Below are 25,041 nucleotides of genomic sequence, written 5' to 3' on the forward strand. Positions count from 1 at the left end.
GGTAGCATTTAGTGGGACTACTGGTCATCACCAATTATTTGCTGTAATTCAGTGTTGTTTGTGGTACGAGGGTTGCCCAGAAAGTAATGCAGCACATTGTTTTTTTCAGCCGAAAGCATTGCTACGAATGTGAAACGTTATGTATGTATTATCTAAAGTCTCCTGAGTGGACATACCAAGTTTCCATAGCTTCCAACAGATAACGTAGCTGCAGAACTGTTTCAAAATGGCATCTGTAGGTGATGTACGTTGTAAGGTGGCAGAATAAATGGTCAGATTCACACCTTACATGAGACCTTTACAAATCGCAATGAGAAGGTGAAGAAGACACTTAACGTAAATTAGCAGTTATGAGAAAATTTGCCTATCTATATGTAACGCAAAATGGGACGACAGTCAATCAATGGTAATTAAGACACCATTACTATTCAATGTAAGTCTTTGAGTGGAAGGTAGTACAGGGGACGCGAGTTGAGTCACTTTTAGTTTTCAAAAACCAACTCCACAATGGCGCAGCAAAGCTGCGCTGTGGGAGTTTCGCTGGAAACCACTTAAAGGGGTGGTAAGAAGAAGGACAGCGACCCCGGGCCAGGTGATTCAAGCTGGAGGGCCACCTGTAGCAGGGCATCTCCACAAGGGCAGAGAAGAAGCTTTACAAAACTGTGTTTCGGAATTCCAACAGGATATGAAACAAGAGTGATACATTTCCGTCCAGCGAGTGTGACACATAGAAAGGTCAATGTTCTTTAGGCGTCTAGAATGGGCACAAAACATCCGATTGGCGGAAACGCACTATGAAGGAGAAAAATACTGAAGTTTCAACACAGTTTAATAGAAGAGACGTTGCGATTGGTAGAGTGTGTTTCTACAAAATATGAGGAACGCTCCTATTCGTCGAAAAAAGCCATGATGAAGGAACCCAAGGGGAGGGATGCAGTTCAGCCAGGAGTAGGACAAGAGAGAAATTTTTGAGGAGTCTTCTCTGAACTGGTGTCAAATGCAGAACGGAGCGCTTAATGCTCTGTACAACACAGAGAAGAAATTTGTATGGACATTGCGTTCACAGCGGCTGCACTCCAGCTAAAAATTTAGCTGTAGCAACGTTTAGCTCCAACTGTGGAGAAACGAACTAGAGAAATTAGTTAATTTTTCTTGCAAGAACTGAAAGGGCACTGTAATATGCATGGTGCTCCAACCATGAGCGTGTATATCGCCACATAATATGACTAGGGCTGAGTACATGTTTCCTCACATACCGAGAAATGTAGAAAAAGTTTCTACCGGAAAGTTCAGCAAAGGCCAGATGAGTTTTGTAGGAATTTCAGTGGCTGAGAGCGGCCTTGCAGACAGCAGCACGTCGCACCTTAAGGTAAATATCGCGTGCAGAGGCATAAACTTTGTTGGTTCACCAGCTTGTGTCCACTGTAAACTCGAGCGGCCTTGGGTAATCTTGCGCTCAATTTTGTCACTTGACTAACCATCCACTGTAGACTTGATTGTCCGTAGACTTGATTGTCATCCAAAATAGTACCGAACTTTGAACCAGAATCGGACGATTTTCTTAGTACTGTCCTTTCATAGGAGCAATTTCGTAAAGAAAAGTCCAATTAAACGTTCATATTATTGTGCTTAGGATTAATGTAAAAATACTTCCAATTAAACTTTCATAATATTGTTCTTAGGACTAATGTGCTTTCAGAGAGTTCAAAAATGGTTCAAATGGCTCTGAGCACTATGGGACTCAACTGCTGAGGTCATCAGTCCCCTAGAACTTAGAACTAGTTAAACCTAACTAACCTAAGGACATCACAAACATCCATGCCCGAGGCAGGATTCGAACCTGCGACCGTAGCAGTCTTGCGGTTCCAGACTGCAGCGCCTTTAACCGCACGGCCACTTCGGCCGGCTTTCAGAGAGTTAATATTTAACATTGTTGTGTATAAAATTATATCACTTTTTTATGTTGGCAAGATGCGTTATCCATTGCGCTGTCTTTGTTTTGGCGAGTTGAAAACCGTGTGAAAAGCTGTAATTTGGTGAGAAATATTGCGACATTAAACTTGTCATTTCACCTCACTCAGTTGTTCTCAATTCAAGAATAAACAGAGACAAAACCCCACCCATACAACGTTACAAGCAACGTCCTGTCATTTAATTTCTCGCTGCACAGAAAGAAACTGTGGGGAATACTCACAAACGTTTGGGCAAAGTCTATGGAGCGTTTGCTGTCGACAGAAGCACAGTTGTTCGCTGAGCTTGGAGGGTGAGATCATCAGAAGGCGGTTCGGCGGAGCTTCATGATTTGCAGTGGTCGGGGAGACCATCCACGGCCGTCACACCTGACTTGTTGCAGCGAGGTGATGTCATTTGCGAGAACAGAAGCTTTACGACTAAGCAACTGGTGCTGCATCTGTCAATCAGCAAAGGAAGTACGGATGCAATTATCCGCACTCTCGGATATTCCAAAATGTGTGAAATATGGGTCCCACGGTGTCTAACGGTGGATCACAAAGTGCATAGAAGAAACATTTGTCTTGAATTATGCAAAGTTTTGAAGCAGAGAGAGAGGCCTTTTATCCCGGATTGTGACAGGTAAAGAAACCTGGGTTCACCATTTTGAGTCCGAAACAAAACGACAGTCGATGGAATGGCGCCATTCCCACTCCCCGCAGAAAAAAAAATTCAAAACAACTGCTTCCGCCGGTAAGGTCATGGTCCCCCTGTTCTGGGACTGTGAAGGTGAGATTCTCATTAATGTGGTGCCAAGAGGCGGTAACATTAATTCAGAAGAATATGTCGACACCTTAACAAAACTCAAGACGCACTTCCGGCGACTACGGCGCCACAGCAACTCAGGAGATGTTTTGCTGCAATGCGATAACACTCGGCCCCACATATATCTGAGGACTGCTGGACACATCGCAAAACAGGGTTGGACAGTGTTACTCGATCCACCTTACGGTCATGACCTAGCCCACTTGGACTTCCACTCGTTTGAGCCGTTAAAGGATTCCATTCGTGGAAAACATTTTGAGAACGATGAGGAAGTGATTCACACAGTGAAGCCCTGGCTCCACCACCAGCAGAAGGATTGGTGCCGACAGGGCATGCACGCCCTTGTGTCGCGCTGGAGGAAGGCCATAGAACGGGATGGAGATTACGTGGAAAAATAGGGTGTGTAGATTAAACACAATTCTTTCGTGTGTGTGATTCTCATTATGATCAGTAAAGAATTGTTGAAGAACAAAAATGCGGTGCATTACTTTCTGGGCAACCCTCGTATTTTCCATGTAAAGAAGAATTAGATACACGTTTGGTTGACTGCGCACAATTTACGCGTGGCAACAGAGCCACGCTTAGCATCAAGAATTATACCAAGTTTAGCAACAAACTGAAGCCGTCATTTGTAAATTATGCTGATGCGGAGTGAGTGTTGGAATCAGTTGCTATTTGCAGTTATAGTAGTGACTGGTTAATATTCCGATCTAGAACAACTTCATGAACCGTTCAGCACAGCCTACTATATGCATTGTGGCGATTGTATGAAGTGTTCACAAAACAACTGTACCCAGTTGCTGAGAGTGTGAATGAGTTGTTACTGGAAAATAAAAAGATGGAAATTAGTCCTTCAGGAAAATTAGTTTTTCGCTCTGCAGAGGTCTGCCATATTTGCAGGCAACCGTTTGAGGACGGCGATGTTAAACACAGGAACATCGCCATTTCATCAGTGCTCGTCGAGGTTCAGCACATGCCAGTAGTTGCAATGTGAACTGCAGGCCTCATATACAGTCTCCATCGTATTCCACAATCTAATCAATTACGAGGGTCATTTCTTCATGCTAACATAAGTGAACAAAATGTGTCGATAAAAAGTTCCGTCGAATCCAAGTCTCGTTTCTCTGCTACCGCCTTATATGGCAAAAATAAATCGTTTGCCAAAAGTACTGAAGTATTTCTCTAAGAGTGGTACTGCAACGTAAAGATGCAATTTATCAATTAAAATTTTTTTTTTAATGTGCTCAGTCGTAAAGTGTGCAGCATACCTGAAATCAGATGTACTCAAGATTGTTGTTGTTTGTTGTTGTCTTCAGTCCTGAGACTGGTTTGATGCAGCTCTCCGTGCTACTCTATCCTGTGCAAACCTCTTCATCTCCCAGTACCTACTGCAGCCTACATCCTTCTGAATCTGCTTAGTGTATTCATCTCTTGGTCTCCCTCTACGATTTTTACCCTCCACGTTCCCCTCCAATGCTAAATTGGTCATCCCTTGATGCCTCAGAACGTGTCCTACCAACCGATCCCTTCTTCTAGTCAAGTTGTGCCACAAACTCCTCTTCTCCCCAATCCTATTCAATACTTCCTCATTAGTTATGTGATCTACCCATCTAATCTTCAGCATTTTTCTGTAGCACCACATTTCGAAAGCTTCTATTCTCTTCTTGTCCAAACTATTTATCGTCCATGTTTCACTTCCATACATGGCTACACTTCATACAAATACTTTCAGAAATGACTTCCTGACACTTCAATCTATACTCGATGTTAACAAATTTCTCTTCTTCAGAAACGCTTTCCTTGCCATTGCCAGTCTACATTTTATATCCTCTCTACTTCGACCATCATCAGTTTTTTTCTCCCCAAATAGCAAAACTCCTTTACTACTTTAAGTGTCTCATTTCCTAATCTAATTCCCTCAGCATCACCCGACTTAATTCGACTACGTTCCATTATCCTCGTTTTGCTTTTGTTGATGTTCATATCCTCCTTTCAAGACGCTGTCCATTCCGTTCAACTGCTCTTCCAAGTCCTTTACTGTCTCTGACAGAATTACAATGTCATCGGCGAACCTCAAAGTTTTTATTTCTTCTCTATGGATTTCAATACGTACTCCGAATTTTTCTTTTGTTTCCTTTACTGCTTGCTCAATATACAGATTGAATAGCATCGGGGAGAGGCTATAACCCTTTCTCACTTCTATCCCAACCACTGCTTCCCTTTCATGCCCCTCGACTCTTATAACTGCCATCTGGTTTCTGTACAAACTGTAAATAGCCTTTCGCTCCCTGTATTTTACCCCTGCCACCTTTAGAATTTGAAAAATCTATTTTCCAAGATAAGCCGTAAGGTCAGTATTGCCTCACGTGTTCCAATATTTCTACGGAATCCAAACTGATCTTCCCCGGGGTCGGCTTCTACTAGTTTTTCCATTCGTCTGTAAAGAAATCGCATTAGTATTTTGGAGCTGTGACTTATTAAACTAATAGTTCGGTAATTTTCACATCTGTCAACACGTGTTTTCTTTGGAATTGGAATAATTATATTCTTCTTGAAGTCTGAGGGTATTTTGCCTGTCTCATACATCTCGCTCACCAGATGGTAGAGTTTTGTCATGACTGGCTCTCCCAAGGCCGTCAGTAGTTCTAATGGAATGTTGTCTACTCCCGGGGCCTTGTTTCGACTCAGGTCTTTCAGTGCTCTGTCAAACCCTTCACGCAGTACCGTATCTCCCATTACATCTTCATCTACCTCCTCTTTCACTTCCATAATATTGTCTTCAAGTACATCGCCCTTGTATAGACCCTCTATATACTCCTTCCACCTTTCTGCTTTCCCTTCTTTGCTTAGAACTGGTTTTCCGTCTGAGCTCTTGATATTCATTCAAGTGGTTCCCTTATCTCCAAAGGTCTCTTTAATTTTCCTGTAGGCAGTATCTATCTTAACCCTCGTGAGATAAGCCTCTACATCCTTACATTTGTCCTCTAGCCATCCCTGCTTAGCCATTTTGCACGTCCTGTCGATCTCATTTTTGAGACGTTTGTATTCCTTTTTGCCTGCTTCATTTATTGCATTTTTATATTTTCTCCTTTCATCAATTAAATTCAATATCTCTTCTGTTACCCAAGGATTTCTATTAGCCCTCGTCTTTTTACCTACTTGATCGTCTGCTGCCTTCACTACTTCATCCCTCAGAGCTACACATTCTTCTTCTTCTGTATTTCTTTCCCCCATTCCTGTCAATTGTTCCCTTATGCTCTCCCTGAAACTCTGTACAACCTCTGGTTTAGTCAGTTTATCCAGGTCCCATCTCCTTAAATTCCCAACTTTTTGCAGTTTCTTCAGTTTTAATCTACAGTTCATAACCAGTAGATTGTGGCCAGAGTCCACATATGCCCCTGGAAATATCTTACAATTTAAAACCTGGTTCGTAAATCTCAGTCTTACCGTTATATAATCTATCTGATACCTTCTAGTATCTCCAGGATTCTTCCATGTATACAACCTTCTTTTATGATTCTTGAACCAAGTGTTAGCTATGATTAAGTTATGCACTGTGCAGAATTCTACCAGACGGCTTCCTCTTTCATTTCTTACCCCAATTCATGTTCACCTATTATGTTTCCTTCTCTCCCTTTTCCTACTCACGAATTCCAGTCACCCATGACTATTAAATTTTCGTCTCCCTTCACTACCTTAATAATTTCTTTTATCTCATCGCACATTTCATCAATTTCTTCATTATCTGCAGAGCTAGTTGGCATATAAGCTTGTACTACTGCAGTAGGCGTGGGCTTCGTGTCTATCTTGGCCACAATAATGCGTTCACTATGCTGTTTGTAGTAACTTACCCGCACTCCTATTTTTATATTCATTATTAAACCTACTCCTGTATTACCCCTATTTGATTTTGTATTTAAACCCTGTATTCAGCTGACCAAAATTCTTGTTCCTCCTGCCACCGAACTTCACTAATTTCCACTATATCTAACTTTATCCTATCCACGTCCCTTTTCAAATTTTCTAATCTACCTGCCCGATTAAGGGATCTGACATCCATGTTCCGATCCGTAGAATGCCACTTTTCTTTCTCCTGATAACGACGTCCTCTTGAGTAGTCTCTGCCCGGAGATCCGAATGGGGGACTATTTTACCCAAGAGGACACCATCATCATTTAACCATACAGTAAAGCTGTATGCCCTCGGGAAAAATTACGGCTCTAGTTTCCCCTTGCTTTCAGCCGTTCGCAGTACCAGCACAGCAAGGCCGTTTTGGTTAGTGTTACTAGGCCAGATCAGTCAATCATCCAGACTGTTGCCCCTGCAACTACTGAAAAGTCTGCTGTCCCTCTTCAGGAACCACACGTTTGTCTGGCCTCTCAACAGATACCCCTCCGTTGTGGTTGCACCTACGGTACGGCAATCAGTATCGCTGAGGCACGCAAGTCTCCCCACCAACGGCAAGGTCCATGGTTCAGTTTAGTAGCTATTAAAATACTACGCTGCGACAGAGTGGCGAGCTGAGGGGGAAGGGGATAGGGAGGGAAAGGAGTGGAGGGGATAGAAAGGACCACTGGGCTAGTTCTGCCATCTCGCTTCTTTTTTCTTTTAATTTTCTGCCACTGCCATCATCTTGCATTTTTTATTTTCCCTCCAGTGCCATCTTCCAGTTTCCATTTTCTTTCACCGCCGTCTTGACTCGTAGCTGATCCTTGAACTGTGTTTTCGAACATAGCTAGATATAATAATTGTATCTACCAATAATGCGTCATTGTGAATCAGGATTGCAGTGTTATGTAATAGAGATTTAAATAACTAATTATAGGTAAGGGAAATCTTTCAAATGTCAGATCACCTTTCATCACACTGTTTTTTACCCGTTTAAATTAAGAACAGTGGTAAAGAATTTTCTTACAGTTGTTTGTGGAGCTGTGTTATTTCTGGTGAGGTAGGATCCCTATTCATCATAATATCCGGGAATTTCTTCTTGAGAGTGTAGTAGGCGTCCAACGTCTTCTTCGTCTTCTCAATGCTGCACTTGCAGCTAACGTACAAGCGCTCCAGACGACCGTCAGCTGATGGAAGAAGCAAAGTATGAGGGCAGAAGGGAAAAATATGTTAGTCTGTTATTATTCAGATATCCATGATATTTAAAAGGAGAGTTGATGTCCTGCATCTGTTGTGATTAAAAGCAAACTACTGCGGTCACATTACAATCCTTCCAAGACGGTACAAACACATGCAGCTATGAGCTACGAAGACATGTTGGAAGGATCTCGTGCTGCCACAGAGCGACTGCATAATTGAAATAATAAAGTTAACACTTCCCTTTAGATATACGAGGGAGTGCTAAAAACTAATGCATCGTAAGTTTTTATGTTAAAACATCCCAACGAGATACCAGTTTGCTGATACCGTCTCTGTAGAATGTTTATTGCGGGGGCACAACCATACCCCTGCTTTCACCGCTTCATCACTACCAAAGTGAAGTCGTCGAAGGTGTTATTTAAGTCTTGGAAACAGATGAAAATCGGAGGGGGCCAAGTCGGACTGTAAGGAAGATGATCGATTACAGTGAACCAAAGGTATCAGATTGTTGCAGACGTTGAGCGCCCGTGTGTGGTCTGGCATTGTTGTGCTGAGGGAGAAGGTGCTACTAGTGAGGGCGAATGCGTGCTTTCAGAAAGTCGACTACAACATGCTGTTGCCCACACACCGATATAGTTACGTTACACACCGCCATGTTGCACTCTACAATTCGAAGTTAATAACGTTGGTTTTATTTAAAAAATTTAAGGGTCTACACATAAAAAATTCAGAGGCATTACTTTTCAGCATGTCCTCGTAGTTGGCTGTTCCTTTTATCACATGTTGCGCAGAATGTTTCAAGTGTGCAGTGTCCAAAAATGTCTACAAAATATAACTTCGATATCTCTTAAGTGGACTTAAAACGTTTTCCATCCGTCGTTTACACGATTTGGATGCAAAAGATATGGAATATATCATTTTGCTGGCTGCGTACACATTGTTTGTGTGTACGGTTATATACTACTCATTTATAGATCATAAGACAGCGGAGTGCTTTAAACTTATGAAAATGAGTGTATAAATCTGTGACACTGCTCGTGATATTTCTGCAAAACTAACAATATAGTAACTATTTTTTCTTCTAGATTATATTTCTTATTGCTTTTTAGCGTCGTGTTTACAGATCTGTGTAAATACAGTTTCACTGCATTTCAAGGAGTAGGTTTATAGCCCGTTCCGTCTTCACAAAAGCCACCTTTCCCTTGGTCTTCATGTATCTCTTTTTTTCCTACAGGTTTATAGTCCACTGTGTCGTACTATTTTTCTGGCCCCATTCTTTCAATTACGCTTCTTTCATTTTCCTATCCCGTTTTCTCATCTTTCATTATATTTAATTCTTATCTTATTTCAGAATTCTTTATTTGATCTCTCAGAGTACATCTCAAAAACTTCATTTGCACTGACTTTGGTCTTTCTTAGTTATTGTCCAAGTCTCACTTACGTATGTGAGGACAGGAGTTGCCATTACTTTGTAGGATTTTGTCCTTTAGCTAAATATCCACATATAGTGCCACATGTCATTTGACACGTATTTAACTTATTGCAGAAGGCATTTATTTAATATAGATATTATTTGTTTTAACTTGAGACAACTAAATATCTCGAAAACGGCGCATCGTACGATGAAAATATTCTACGTGAAAGCTCATTATTAGCAAAGGGAACGTCCGTTCGTGTTACAACTGGCTCTTCCTAACCATACCTCCAGGTCGGCGTGTTCAGCTTCGTATTTTCAGATGGGAACCCCCCTCCTCTCCTTTTATTGCTTATCCACATTCTACGCCAAAAGGTACGTACGGCTTACTCAAACCATTGCTTTCCATTCGTGGTAGATGGCACTGTAATCGACAAAAATAAAGTGATCCTGTTTTTTCTATTAACATAAGATGCATTTGATTCTACATTCCATTTTACGACGTAAATGTAAAAAGTTGTGATCTAAAGGTTTATACTGATGGTGCTGCACAAATAATACGGCTAGACATTGAATTTCTGGCAAATAAGCTCCTTGTATGGTAACGTGGCTGTCCTCTAGGGCCAGCGTCTCTGACTACTAATCAAACTGTCCTGGGTACCAGGTTCTAATCATACCACAGATTACATTTGGAATAAAAATCATCAGCAGTGGCGGACAAAGACTTCCGGAAAAGAAGTCACCCTCCTCCTATCAACAGCCATGTCAAAGAAGGCGGAGGAGCGGACAAAGGTTCAGAGCACTCTCTTGCCCTTAGGGTGGGGAAATGCTTATAAAACGCGGTAGATTCAGCTATGACCACTGCCAAGAGACTGCAGAAGGCAATGGAGATCACTGCATTAAAGACAAATAATGTATATCCACATGAAATATGGCCTGTGATTGAAAAATGTGTCATGATGATCTCTCCATTGGCTAAAGATTACAGATTAGCCGCCATTCGGATCTCTGGGTGGCAACTGCTAAGGATGAGGCGACATTGAGTAAAAGATTGATTAATGAACGGAAGGCTATCGTTCTATGATTCGGGCGTGGAATATTACAAGTTTGAATGTGGTAGGGAAGCTAGAAAATGTGAAAAGGGAAATATAAAGGCTCAATCTAGATAGTAGGAATCAGTAAATTGAAATGAAAAGTAGACAAGGATTTCTGGTCAGATGAGTATAGAGTAATATCAACAGCAGCAGCAAAAATGGTATAACGGGAGTAAAATTCATTACAAATAAATAGGTTGAGCAAAGAGAACAGATCAGTGATAGGGTTGCTCTTATCAGAATCGATAGCAAACCAACACCGACACCAACAGTTCAGGTATACATGCCGACATCGCAAGCTGAAGACATAGAGAAAGTATATTAGGATACTGAAAGGCTAATACTGTACATAATGGGAGATGAAAATCTAATAGTCATGGGATTGTGACAAGGAATGAGAGAGCGAAAAGAGTAATTGAGTTCTGTAATAAATGTCAGCTAGTAATAGCGAATACTCTGTTCAAGAACCAAAAGAGGAGCCGTTATACTTGGAAAAGACCGAGTGATACGGGAAGATTTCAACTAGATTACATCACGGTCAGAAAAAGATTTCGAAATCAGATACTGGATTGTAAGACGTACCCAGAAGCGGGTACAGACTCAGATCGCAGTACAATAGTGACGAAGAATAGGCTGCAGTTCAAGAGATTAGTAAAGAAGAATCAATATGCAAAGAAGTGGGATGCGGAAGTACTAAGGGATGACGAGACACGTTTGATGTTATCTAAGGCTATAGCAACAGTAATAAGTAGGCTCAATTGAAGAGGAACTGAAATTTCTAAAGAGCGCCATCACACAAGTTGGAAAGAAAAATATAGATACAAAAAAGGTAACTGCGAAGGAACCATGGGTAACAGAAGAAATATTTCAGTTGATCGATGAAAGGCGGAAACAGAAAAATGTTTCGGGAAACTCAGGAATACAGAATTACAAGTCGCTGAGGAATGAAATAAGTAGAAAGTGCGGGAAAGCTAAGACGAAATGGCTGCATGAAAAATGTAAAGAAATCTACAAATAAATGAATGTCGAAAGGACTGATTCAGCATACAGGAAAGTCAAAACAACCTTCGGTAACATTAAAAGCAGGGATGGTAGCATGAAGAGTGCTATGGGAACGCCACTGTTAATTGCAGAGGAGAGGACGGGCAGGTGGAAAGAGTACGCCGAAGGCCTGTATGAGCGGGGAAGATTTGTCTGATGTAATAGAAGAAGAAACAGAAGTTGATGTAGAAGAGATAGGGAATCCAGTATTAGAATCAGAATTTGAGAGATCTTTGGAGGACTTAAGATCAAATAAGGCAGAACAGGTAGATAACATTCCATCAGAATTTCTAAAATCATTGGGGGAAGTGGCAACGAACCGACTCCTCACGTTGGTGTGTAGAATGTATGACTCTGACTTTCGAAAAAATATTATCCACACAGTTCCCAAGATTGCAAGAGCTGACATGTGTGAGAACTATCAGCTTAAAAGCTCATGCATCCAAGTTGCTAACAAGGATAATATACAAAAGAATGGAAAAGAAAATTGAGGATGTGCTAAATGACGATCAGTTTGACTTTAGAAAAGGTAAAGGCGCCCGAGAGGCAATTCTGACGTCGCAGTTGATAATGGAAGCCAGACTAAAGAAATATCAAGGCACATTCATAGGATTTGTCGACCTGGAAAAAGCGTGAGACAACGTAGAATGGTGTAAGAGGTTCGAAATTCTGAGAAAAGTAGGGGTAAGCTATAAGGAGAGACAGGTAATAAGCAATATGTACAAGAGTTAAGAGGGAATAATAGGAGTAGACGATCAAGAATGAAGTGCCCTGATTAAAAAAGGTGCAAGACACGGATGTAGTCTTTCGCCCCTACTGTTCAATCTGTACATGGAAGGAGCAATGATGGAAATAAAAAAAAGGTCCAAGAGTGGAATTAAAATTCAGAGTGAAATGATATCAATGATACGATTCGTTGATAACATTGCTATCCTGAGTGAAAGTGAAGAAGAATTACATGATTAGCTGAATGGAAAATTTGGAAATTTGTGGTACGTTCCCATGGGACCAAACTCCTGAGATAATCGGTCCCTAGGCTTACGCACTACTTAATCTAACTTAAACTAGTTTACGCTAAGGACAACAAACACACCCATGCCCGAGAGAGGACTCGAACCTCCGACGGCGGCGGAGCCGTGCGAGCCATGGCAAAGCGCCCTAGACGGCGCGGCTATCCCGAGCGGCCGCTGAGTGGAATGAACAGTCTAATGAGTACAGAATATTGACTGAGAGTAAATCGAAGAAAGACAAGAGTAATGAGAAGTACCGGAAATGAGAACAGCGAGAAACTTAACATCAGGACTGATGGTCACAAAGTAGATGAAGTTAAGGAATTCTGTTACATAGGCAGCAAAATAACAAATGACGGACGGAGATAGGAAGACATCAAAAGGAGATTAGCACTGGAAAAAAGGGCATTACTGGCAAATAGAAGTCTACTTGTGTCAAACATAGGCCTTAATTTGAGGAAGAAATTTCTAAGAATCTGCGTCTGGAGTACAGCATTGTATGGTAGTGAAACATGGAATGTGGGAAAACCGGGACAGAAGAGAATCGAAGCATTTGAGATGTGGTGCTACAGGCGAATGTCGAAAATTACGTTGACTGATAAGGTAAGGGATGAGGAGGCTCTGCGCAGAATCGAAGAGGAAAGGAATATGTGGAAAACACTGACAAGGAGAAGGGAAACGATGATAGGACGTCTGTTAAGATGTGAGGGGAATGACTTCCATGTTACTAGAGGGAGCTGTAGAGAGCAAAAACTGTAGAGGAGGACAGAGGTTGGAATACATCCTGCAAATAATTGAGGACGCAAGTTGCAAGTGCTACTCTGAGATGAAGAGGTTGACACAGGAGAGAAATTCGTGGTGGGCCGCATCAAACGAGTCAGAAGACTGATGACCTCCCTCCCCCCCCCCCCCCCCCCCCCCCCGAAAAAAAGGTACAAAAACTGAAAATGAAATGCAGAGGCTCAGTCTAGATATAGTGGGGGTCAGTGAAATGAAGTGGAAAGGAGAAAGGATTTCTGGTCAGTCGAGTAGAGGGTGACATCAAAAACAGCGGAGAGTAGTATAATAGGAGTAGCATTCGTCATTAATACCAAGGCAGGTGAAAGGTTACTTAGAACTGTTCAGTGATAGGATTATTCTCATCCGAAAACCAACAACAACAACAATGTTCATGTATACATGTCCATGTCTAAAGCAGAAGATGAAGAGACAGGAAGAGTACATGAGGATGCTGAACTGGTGGTAAAGTACGTAAGAGGGAACATAAAAAAATCTAATCATTATGGCGCAATGGAATGCAGTTGTAGGGGAAGAAGCAGAAGAAACTTTACAAGAGAATATGAGCTTGACACTAGGGCTGAGAGGCGAGAGGGAATAATTGAGTTCTACAATAAATTTCAGCTAGTAATAGACAATATTCTGCTCAAAAATCATAGAGGAGGAGGTATACTCGGACAAGGGTGGGAGATACGGGCAGATGTCAGTCAGATGACATGATGGTCAGACAGGGATTCTGAAATCACACGTTTGGTTGTGAGGCATACATAGGAGCAGATACACTCGGATCACAACATAGTAGCGATTAAGAGTAAGTTGAAGTTTAAGATACTTGTCAGGAAACATCAATAGGTAAAGAAATGAGATACGGAAGTACTAAGATATGAAGAGATTCGTTTGAAGTTCTCTGAGGCTATATACAGGGTGAGTCACCTAACGTTACCGCTGGATATATTTCGTAAACCACATCAAATACTGTCGAACCGATTTCACAGACCGAACGTGAGGAGAGGGGCTAGTGTAATTGTTTAATACAAACCATACAAACATGCACGGAAGTATGTTTTTTAACACAAACCTACGTTTTTTAAAATGGAACCCCGTTAGTTTTGTTAGCACATCTGAACATACAAACAAATACGTGATCAGTGCCGTTTGCTGCATTGTAAAATGTTAATTACATCCGGAGATACTGTGACCTAAAGTTGACGCCTGAAACCTCGGACGTTCAGTTGCGTGTTGTAACAAACACGGGCCACGGTCGGCGAACAGCATCTGCAGGGACATGTTTACGATGACGATCGTGTTTACGAGTGTGGCTGTAGAGCACTGTTTTGGTTTGGTCTAGCTGTCGCAGTGTCCGCATGTAGCGCTTGCTGCTATTGTTAATCTGCATTCGTCTCCGCACGCAGACCAACTGTAGTACACCGTGTTACCAGACGTCTGTGATACTGTAGTGTTGTAGGAACTGTGACCATGGTGTAGTCGAACTCTGAAAAGGCGGAGATGATACTCATCTATGGCGAGTGTCGACGAAATGCAGCTGAAGCCTGCAGGGTGTATGCAGAACGGTAACCGGACACAGAGCATCCAACGTGCCGCACATTGCAAAACATCTACCGCCAACTGTATGCAACAGGTATGGTCGTAGCACGCAAACGGGTCCGTAGCAGGCCCGTCACAGGAGAAGCGGGTGCAGCTGGTGTGTTAGCTGCTGTTGCTGTGAACCCACACATGAGTACACTGGACATTGCGAGAGCCGGTGGACTAAGTAGTGTCATGCGCATACTGCATCGTCACCGCTTTCACCCGTTTCATGTGTCGCTACATCAGCAATTACATGGTGATGACTTTAATCATCGAGTGCAATTCTGTCAATGGGCATTAACAGAGAATGCGTTGCAGCTCTACCTGTTTACCGATGAAGCGGGTTTCACAAACCACGGGGCAGTGAATCTACGGAACATGCATTACTGATCCGTGGACAATCCTCGCTGGCTCAGACAGGTAGAGCGACAGCGACCGTGGACTGTAATTGTATGGTGCGGAATCATTGGCGACCACCTCATTGGTCCTCACTTCATTGCAGGGGCCCAAACAGCTGCAACATAGGTTGGTTGGTTGGTTTTGGGGAAAGAGACCAAACAGCGAGGTCATCGGTCTCATCGGATTAGGGAAGGACAGGGAAGGAAGTCGGCCGTGCCCTTTCAGAGGAACCATCCCGGAATTTGCCTGGAGCGATTTAGGGAAATCGCGGAAAACCTAAATCAGGATGGCCGGACGCGGGATTGAACCGTCGTCCTCCCGAATGCGAGTCCAGTGTGCTAACCACTGCGCCACCACACCGCGTTTCTACAGAATGATCTGCCAACGTTGCTCGAAACTGTCCCACTGGAAACGCGTCGACGTATGTGGTATCAGCATGATGGTGCACCTGCACATTCCGCAATTAACACTAGGCTGACCGTTGACAGGATGTTCGACGGGCGTTTCATAGGACGTGGAGGACGCATAAATTGGCCAGCCCGTTCTCCTGATGCTACACCTCTGGACTTCTTTCTGTGGGGTACGTTAAAGGAGAATGTGTACCGTGATGTGCCTACAACCCCAGAGGATATGAAACAGCGTATTGTGGCAGCCTGCGGCGACATTACACCAGATGTACTGCGGCGTGTACGACATTCATTACGCTAGAGATTGCAAATGATGGCCACCACATTGAACATCTATTGGCCTGACATGTCGGGACACACTCTATTCCACTCCGTAATTGAAAACGGAAACCAAGTGTGTACGTGTACCTCATCCCTCATGGTAATGTACATGTGCGTCAGTGAAAAAGACCAATAAAAAGGTGTTAGCATGTGGACGTAATGTGCTGTTCCAGTCTCTTCTGTACCTAAGGTCCATCACCGTTCCCTTTGGATCCCTACGTAATTCGGTGCTCTCCGGTACACACGATCGAACAGCGGAGGAGTGGTACTCAAGCGTCAACTTTAGGTTACAATATCTCTCTGCAGAGGAGAGAGCAGATAGGTGGAAAGAATACATTGAAAGCCTCTATGGGGGTGAAGATTTGTCTGATGTGATAGAAGAAGAAACAGGAGTCGATTTAGAAGAGATAGGGGATCCAGTATTAGAATCGGAATTTAAAAGAGCTTTGGAGGACTTACGGTCAAATAAGGCAGAAGGGATAGATAACATTCCATCAGAATTTCTAAAATCATTGGGGGAAGTGGCAACAAAACGACTATTCACTTTGGTGTGTAGAATATATGAGTCTGGCGATATACCATCTGATTTTCGGAAAAGCATCATCCACGCAATTCCGAAGACGGCAAGAGCTGACAAGTGCGAGAATTATCGCACAACCAGCTTAACAGCTCATGCATCGAAGCTGCTTACAAGAATAATATACAGAAGAATGGAAAAGAAAATTGAGAATGCGCTAGCTGACGATCAGTTTGGCTTTAGGAAAAGTAAACGGACGAGAGAGGGAATTCTGACGTTACGGCTAATAATGGAAGCAAGGCTAAAGAAAAATCAAGACACTTTCATAGGATTTGTCGACCTGGAAAAAGCGATCGACAATTTAAAACGGTGCAAGCTGTTCGAGATTCTGAAAAAAAGTTGGGGTAAGCTATAGGGAGAGACGGATCATATACAATATGTACAACAACCAAGAGGGAATAATAAGAGTGGACGATCAAGAACGAAGTGCTCGTATTAAGAAGGGTGTAAGACAAGGCTGTAGCCTTTCGCCCCTACTCTTCAATCTGTACATCGAGGAAGCAATGATGGAAATAAAATTCGCTGATGACATTGCTATCCTGAGTGAAAGTGAAGAAGAATTAAATGATCTGCTGAACGGAATGAACAGTCTAATGAGTACACAGTATGGTTTGAGAGTAAATCGGAGAAAGACGAAGGTAATGAGAAGTAGTAGAAATGAGAACAGCGAGAAACTTAACATCAGGATTGATGGTCACGAAGTCAACGAAGTTAAGGAATTCTGCTACCTAAGCAGTAAAATAGCCAATTACGTACGGAGCAAGGAGGACATCATAAGCAGACTCGCTATGGCAAAAAAGGCATTTCTGGCCAAGAGAAGTCTACTAATATCAAATACCGGCCTTAATTTGAGGAAGAAATTTCTGAGGATGTACGTCTGGAATACAGCATTGTATGGTAGTGAAACATGGACTGTGGGAAAACCGGAACAGAAGAGAATCGAAGCATTTGAGATGTGGTGCTACAGACGAATGTTGAAAATTAGGTGGACTGATAAGGTAAGGAATGAGGAGGTTCTACGCAGAATCGGAGAGGGAAGGAACATGTGGGAAACACTGATAAGGAGAAAGGACAAGATGATAGGACATCTGCTAAGACATGAGGGATTAACTTCCATGGTACTAGAGGGAGCTGTAGAGGGCAAAAACTGTAGAGGGCAAAAACTGTAGAGGAAGACAGAGATTGGAATACGTCAAGCAAATAATTGAGGACGTAGGTTGCAAGTGCTACTCTGAGATGAAGAGGTTAGCACAGGAAAGGAACTCGTGGCGGGCCGCATCAAACCAGTCAGTAGACCGATGACCAAAAAAAAAAAAAAAAAAAAAAGAAAAAAAATCTATGGATGTAATTAACATTTTACAATGCAACAAATGGCACTGATTACGTATTTGTTTATATGTTCAGATCTGCTAACAAAACTAACGGGGTTCCATTTTAAAAAAACGTAGGTTTGTGTTAAAAAACGTACTTCCGTGCATTTTTTTATGGTTTGTATTAACCAATTACACTAGGCCCTCTCCTCACGTTCGGTCTGTGGAATCGATTCGTCAGTATTTGATGTGGTTTACGAAATATATCCAGCGATAATGTTAGGTGACTCACCCTGTATATATATTGAGGTAATGAATAGCTCAATAGGCAGTTCAGCTAAAGAGGAAGGGACATAGCTAAAAAGGGCAGTCACTGGAAGTCGGAAAGAAAAACATAGGTACAAGGAAGGCAGCTGCGAATAAACTATGAGCAACAGAAGAAATTCTTCTGTTGATCGACGAAAGGAGGAAGTGCAAAAATGTTCAGAAAAATTCAGGAGTACGGAAATAAAGATCACTTAGGGACAAAACAGAGAACATTGTAAGTGATAAAGGAACGTACTGAGACAAGGGTAATACAGAACTGCAGTAGAACTAACAGAGTCGGCAACCAATTAAGGGCCACCAAACCAACGGCGAAACGACTGACCGAGTTAAAAAGAATACGTAGGCCAAACTGGCCGTTTCTTTAGCATATGGTTCACAGAGCATCAAGACATTGGCAGTTCTAAATCTTCCCTCACCATTCATCTGAAAGGCCATTATCGTTCCATCCCATATACAAACACCGACTGTATCATTTTACGTATTGCACATAAGGGCCCTGTCTTAAATATTTTAGAGATAATAATCCGTCGTGCATTTTGAATGAATGAATTTCGCTTAAGCAGCAGCCTATTTTCCATAGTGAGAACTTCAAGGTCCACCAAGTTTCTGTCTTGTATAGGGGTAAAAGTCTTCTTTTAATAGAAGTGTACATGTTTCCAGTTTTTTAACGTGTGACTACGGCTTGTTGTTGTGCATCATTATGTTTGTCCTCACCAAATTAAAATTTGCCTTTCATACGTGATGTAAAATTTAATTGTCCCATGTCTTATCGCAAGTAAGCCATGTAGAGTTGCCAGCTTCCGGAAAGCAGTTTGCTGTATTGCTCCTATTTTGAATGTGTCTCTTTATTCCTACTACTACCAGCTGTTAATGGGTATAGGGATTTTTGATGGTCAGGACTTTAATGTTTAGCTGCCATCCATTTTGCTTAGTAGTATGACGTTTTATTTTGATAACAGTGGCTTCCGTGTATGTTCTTTTAGCTAATGACTATGGCACGTTATTCCATGTTAGCTTATAGGACCGCACTAAATTAATATTTGGGAAGGGGAAAAATTTCATTTAGTTTTACTGTTTTATGTAAAAGTTTTAATTTGCCGGCTCCCAGTTAGGAGCTCTTCTACTATGGTTCTGTAGTGCCCCTGTATCAGTATGTTCCTTTACTTTGCAACTCTTTTGCAATGGTTTTTCCCTTTTGCATTCAAATTGTGAACGGCCAGACTAGATGATCCCACGTAATTCTTCCTGTTAACAGATGGCAGTACTATTTCCATTCCACTTACCAGTTTGCTTCGGCCTTCCTGTATGTTATTCCGCGCTCTGCGCTAGCTGATGGTACTCCGCACCCTATGCTCTCCAACGCGGCGCTCGGGTCACATCACGATGCGTCCTTTTGTTAGTTCGATACTTCTTTACCCAGATAGTCGCCCGTTGTATCGTCATGTGTCGCTTTGGCACTAACTTACGTTTTACCACACCTATCCCCACAGCCGTTTCCTAAAATGTTACGTGCCACTTCTTTTTGTTTTCTCATGTGTAGTCGTGCATGTTAAAATTACTATTAACTACAGTATCGCATCTAACGATGGGTATGTAATAGCCCGAACCTGATCTTGTTCTAAGCACTGAAAAACAAAAACACATCTGAAGCGGCATCTTCACTCTCTACAAGAAGAAAATAGATGATCTACAGCTCGGCGTACATTCTGTTGAGCGCATTGCTGGTTCGCTTCGAATGGGTGAAAAGCCTTCTGCACCTTCAGGGTGGCCACAAATTTGGGCAACCGTCAGTTTGGTTGGCCTTCCGATCATTTAGATTTGCCTACTTTAAGGCAAATATCCATGGGCGGTCAACGACTGCCACTTTCTTGTTTATAAAATGATGCGAACAACAGAAGGAAAGGAGAAAATTTCTAGGCCTGGCACAATGCTGATGTCAATGAAATTTAGGTTTTGTTGCACCGTGTTCCCCCAAAACTGCCATCACGTTATTAAAGAAGATGCCGCTGTCACCCGAGATGACGGGCATTACACGGCGTGCTAGACGAAGGGACCATCAGAGGTCCCGCACTGCAGCCATCAAAGCAGCCCGACTTCGACTATACAGAAATTTTAAGTCCCAAAACAAAGAACTACTTGATCGGCACAAATTGTCCGAGTGATAAAGCTAACTGAGAAACCAGCCAAAGACCGATGTAGGGGGTAAACCGTACAAAATACTGGCAGCAAACCAAACCTCCTGTCATTCTACCCACAATGAAAACTGAACTGGAGATGGATAGACGACCCATGAATCGAGACAACAGACTAACTGCTTGGCCAACTCCTCCGAGACGACGATCAAGATACAACCGACTCCGCAGGCAACATATATATGCGCTCCACAATCAGTACCCTAAAATCAGGGCGTGATGATAAGTAATGTCTTAGAAGTCTTTATATGAACACCCTTACACTTTTTTAAAAATACAACAAATGTTATTACTTTATGAATCTTCATTCTTCAAGTCTACACAATTATTTCCCAACCCCCTGGCGACGGACACATTTCTCCAAAAGAGAGACCAGTTTGTTGATACCGTCACTGCGGATGTTTGACTCTGTTGACGGAGCCACAACCTCACCTCTTCCTGCATCCTTCATCAGTATCAAAGTGAAGTCCTCGAAGGCATTCTTTAAGGTTCGGAAACAAGAAAATCGGATGGGTCCAGTTCGGTACGGTATCAGGATTATCGATGACACTGAACCCAAGGTGTTTGGTTATGCAGATGTCTTGTGTGGTCTGGCGTTGTCGTGGTGGAGGAGGGGGTGCTCCATGTGTGGACGAACTGTTCGAATTCGAAATTGACTACAGCATGCTGTTTATCAAGCACTGTCATAGCGGAAGAGGTCTACACATTTGTACTTATAGAGAATAAAGATGTAGAACATTAATGACGTTTGTTTTATTTAAAAAGCTTTAAGAGTTTTCAGGTACGAAATTTGGAGGTATTACTTTTCAGAACACCCTCGTACTTTCATAACTAAACCGTTCGCTGAGGAAAAGATAGCCCTAGCCACAAAGAAATTAAAACGGAAAACCTCCAGGACCAGGTAATATTACGCTGAAGTTCTCGCAAATAATAGTACAAATTTTTCTGTTCTTAACCAAACTTCTGAACGATTTTTTGACATTGGGTAGGATGCCTGCCATCTAGAAATTAGCAAAAGCTGTACAATAAAAAAGTTTGCGGACAAAGATCCGTCTAATCATAGAAGCAGTAGACAAATCTATTTGATTAAAAAATTGCTAAGGCGCACGGAAAGGGTCCTCTGACAGGTTACACTCGTATAGGGATCTTCACGTACTTAATCAGTGCCAGTTTGGCTTTAGGAAAGGAGAAGTATTGAAGATGCATTTAACAAGGTGACAGAAATAATAGATGCAGGGAACAAAAAATACACAAATGAAATATTTATTGAGTTCGTGAGAACATTTGATAATACAGTGTCCCGCATTGTTTGCCCGGAGTCGCGACCTGCCGGCTTCATCGATTACTGTAGATCCGTGGAATGGTCAGCCGGCACACAGAACAAATAAAAAAATCTAGTAAAGGCTGCCAACAGGAGACGATTTTGGGAATTAGCAATCGATCTCTTGCTGTGCCAGTTGGAACAAGATGACCAAGTCAATGTGGTGGCGCAGGCTGATGGTGTTTTGACTGTGGTGTCGAGGTGCTCTAGAGCTGAACTGGAAGAAATGGCGAATGGGGTCGCTTCCCACATACAGCGATGGTGTGTAAACAACACGTTCACCACAGCCCAACTGGAAATCACTTACGTATTCCTTGAAGATCAGTTTTCATTATCTAGTAACTCTGCAGTTAATTTAGGATACACCTCCATCACCAGACAAGCAGTCACATGATACCTTGGGATCCAACTGGACGAAAACCGTAGCTTCACAGAACACAACATTTTGAATGCTTTGTAATAGTCTCTTCTAGTATATTTTAAGTGTTCTTCTATAGTTAAATTTCTTCTCTTCAAAGTATTGCTCACTAACAAAAGTTGTATAATAAGCTTGGAGACAGACCATCTCCCTGGGTGATTCCGGATACAATGTGGAACGGACTAGACGTTGTTGCAAGAAGTTTAATTTCAGATACTGCATTTATAAGAGTTTGTTTAGCTATTTCCAGAGTTGTTCTGTCTATTGCGTCTGGCGAGTGAGTCTCTGCTGAACACAGTTGTAAAGCCAGAAGTCCTCTGTAGTTCGGAAACACTACTTTTGTCTGGCTGCAAAGCGGTATTAGAAGATCTGAGAAAAGAGAAAGAAGAATACTGCGAAAATTTTTAGATAAGGCAAAGCTAGATCAATGACGGCAAACTGGAGTTCGAAATCAAATAGGACACTATACTGATTCTTTTCTAAAGTAATAGATGACATCAGGAAAAGACATGCCCACTCTATGGACACCTAGTAACAATGACGACAGGTTAACAAAGAAGATCCACACATTCTTCGAAAAAACGAAGACAGATAGCGAAAGTTGGTTGGAAGAGACAAAAAAGGACAAGGAAGAAACGTAGGTTGCTCGCTTCTTCTCAAACCGATACACTTTCCAACTGTTTCATGTTTTCCTTCTATGTCAGTTGTTCCAAGCTTTCTTTTTTGTCTAAATACTTTTTCACACTTACTGTTTCACCATCTGAGCTTTCTTTGCTTGTTCAGTTGAGCTGTTCCAAATGCAATGTCCTTAATTGCCTCTGTAAAGTTGTTGGAGACAATATGCACTTCCTTTGAAAATTTACTCATTTGCCTTCAAAGTTTCGTAATTAAATTTCTTAGCTATGCCTGATTATTTAATGATTTTGTATTTTGGAAAAAAATTCTATGTGTATCTCAGCTGGATAGTGAGCTGAATCAACATCCATTCCTTACTTAGCTCTGACGATGTTGATTTATTGAAAATTGTATCTGGAGATGGCGAAATGAGCGATTTGAAACTCTTCCTAATTAGAGTTAGATGATATCCATGTTTTTTTTTTTTTTTTTTTTTGCTTTCTAGGTAGTTTTTGAAGGGTGTTGTCATTGTTTTAAGATGGAATGACTTTTTGGCGACTGAAATCCCCCACCATGATAATTATGTTGTTCTTGTGACTTTCAACAGCCCGTTTTCCAGATTTTTCCCAGACGTTTTCTACTGTGACTCTGCTCTTGTTTTTGATTTTGAACCATTCAGTGTGACTATTTTTTTACATTTCTACTATTGCTATAATAATTATAATAATACTATTACTATGCTAGGACACAACTATGTAATCAATCAAAGCATGTAAAAACTTAAAAAATATATATATATATTACACGCAGGGCCTATTATACAGACAGAGAGAGTAGATCTATAGGAAGCAATACAATTCACTCAAAGCAACTAAAGCACATCCGCCGAACTGCTATTGTAGAGCTATTGCGGGAAGAAATGCAAACGGTACTTCCTTTTTGTTGTACTAAAATGCAGGATGCAATCATTGGAGTATTAAAATAAAGTAATGGAAATCTGTCGTATAAACTAAGGCATAGTTTATGAAACCATGCAAAGATCAGTTAAATACAAGACCCACAAAAAGGGGATTCTTCGATCGGAACCAGATATGGTAATACGTTGTCGTCCTTGACTGACCCATGACGTGCGGCAGGTGCGGTTGCGCCTCGAGCCAGCTGCGTAAATTCGACATCGCTTGCCGGATGTCGTCCTCCGTCGTCCCAATTCGCTGTCGGACAACTGCTATCTCTTCCTCCGTCGCCACTTTGAACACCACCTTGTCCGCCATGCCTGCAACAGAGAAACTTCACGTAAGAGGTAAACATCAGTTAGTGCCATAAAAAGTGTTAAAGCTAATTTCTTTAGCAAGTGAGAACGTTGGTATCCTGTGAGTCGATCTCTGTTGCCTGTTATACCTTGTGGTGACAATAGTCGTAGAATACCTCCTAATACCGTGTCGGAACTCTTTTTGCCGGCGTAGTGCAGCAACTAGGCGTGACATGGACACAATGGAAATGAGCGTTTGGCGTCGTTGGCCGGGAGGCCTGTAACCTCCCCCCTCACTTATCGACCTTAATGACAGTGAAAAATTAAACCGCGTGTACCTAATGGAAATTTGGGAAAAGCAATCGTCACCGAAGTTAATCTATCGGTAAAGAGGGAGGAAAGGGTTACATCTAAATGAAAGGAAAAATGCAAATGAAACTGGTGGAAATTAATTTTGAAAAAGGGGTAAAGTTAATAAGGAAAGTAAATGTGCGGCCGTTACGTTAACAATTAACTAGCGGTAATTAGATATTTGAGATTTGGGGGAAATCACGGTCGCCAGTCCTAAGGACAATTACTATAGTAACTGAAAAAGAAAGGTTATTACACATATAATTAACACTAGAAGCGTGGCAGCTGAAGGTTGACACGTGTAGTGTGAAAACTGAAAGTTTGTCAGAAGTAATAAATTTCGCTACACTCTGACTTAATTTAGCAAAAGAATTAATAAAACCGGAAAATCGAAAGTTAATTTAGTGACTGAAGTTAATAGTGAGCTTTCTTTCTGAAGCACATCGAAATCCAGTAAAATACGGTTAGTCTTGGACTACCTCAACAATCATTTCAAAAGCAACTTGACTCTACGCAATTTAGAAACAAGAGATTTTACTTTGAACTTGAATTAAATGATTCTGAACTATTAACAATAGTAAAATTTAGTACGTACCAAGCTGAGCTGCAGTCACAGGTAAGCTAAAATATGCTAACAAAACTCGCACTCTAAATTTGTGCTCGTGTAACCTAAATATTGTAGCCAGCTACTGAACTTTGAAATTAAAGCAGTGAAATCTAATTATATTATTTTAATGCTGGCGTTTGAATTTCAACGACACTCGGGTT

General features: G+C 41.8%; 1 protein-coding gene across 1 annotated transcript in view; it reads right to left on the reverse strand.

Annotated features, from left to right (window-relative positions):
- LOC124613608 overlaps positions 1–23,944 on the reverse strand; it is a 75,749-nt gene extending 51,805 nt beyond the window's left edge. The window contains exons 1-2 of the mRNA XM_047142323.1: positions 23,794–23,944; positions 7,691–7,850 (exon numbers count right to left, since the gene is read on the reverse strand). Of these exons, the coding sequence (XP_046998279.1) occupies positions 7,691–7,850; positions 23,794–23,944 (311 nt within the window). The remainder of the gene's footprint in view (positions 1–7,690; positions 7,851–23,793) is intronic.
- Positions 23,945–25,041: the final 1,097 nt, after the last annotated feature.

This window comes from Schistocerca americana, chromosome 4, assembly GCF_021461395.2.
Source record: "Schistocerca americana isolate TAMUIC-IGC-003095 chromosome 4, iqSchAmer2.1, whole genome shotgun sequence".
NCBI classification, from domain to species: Eukaryota; Metazoa; Arthropoda; class Insecta; order Orthoptera; family Acrididae; genus Schistocerca; species Schistocerca americana.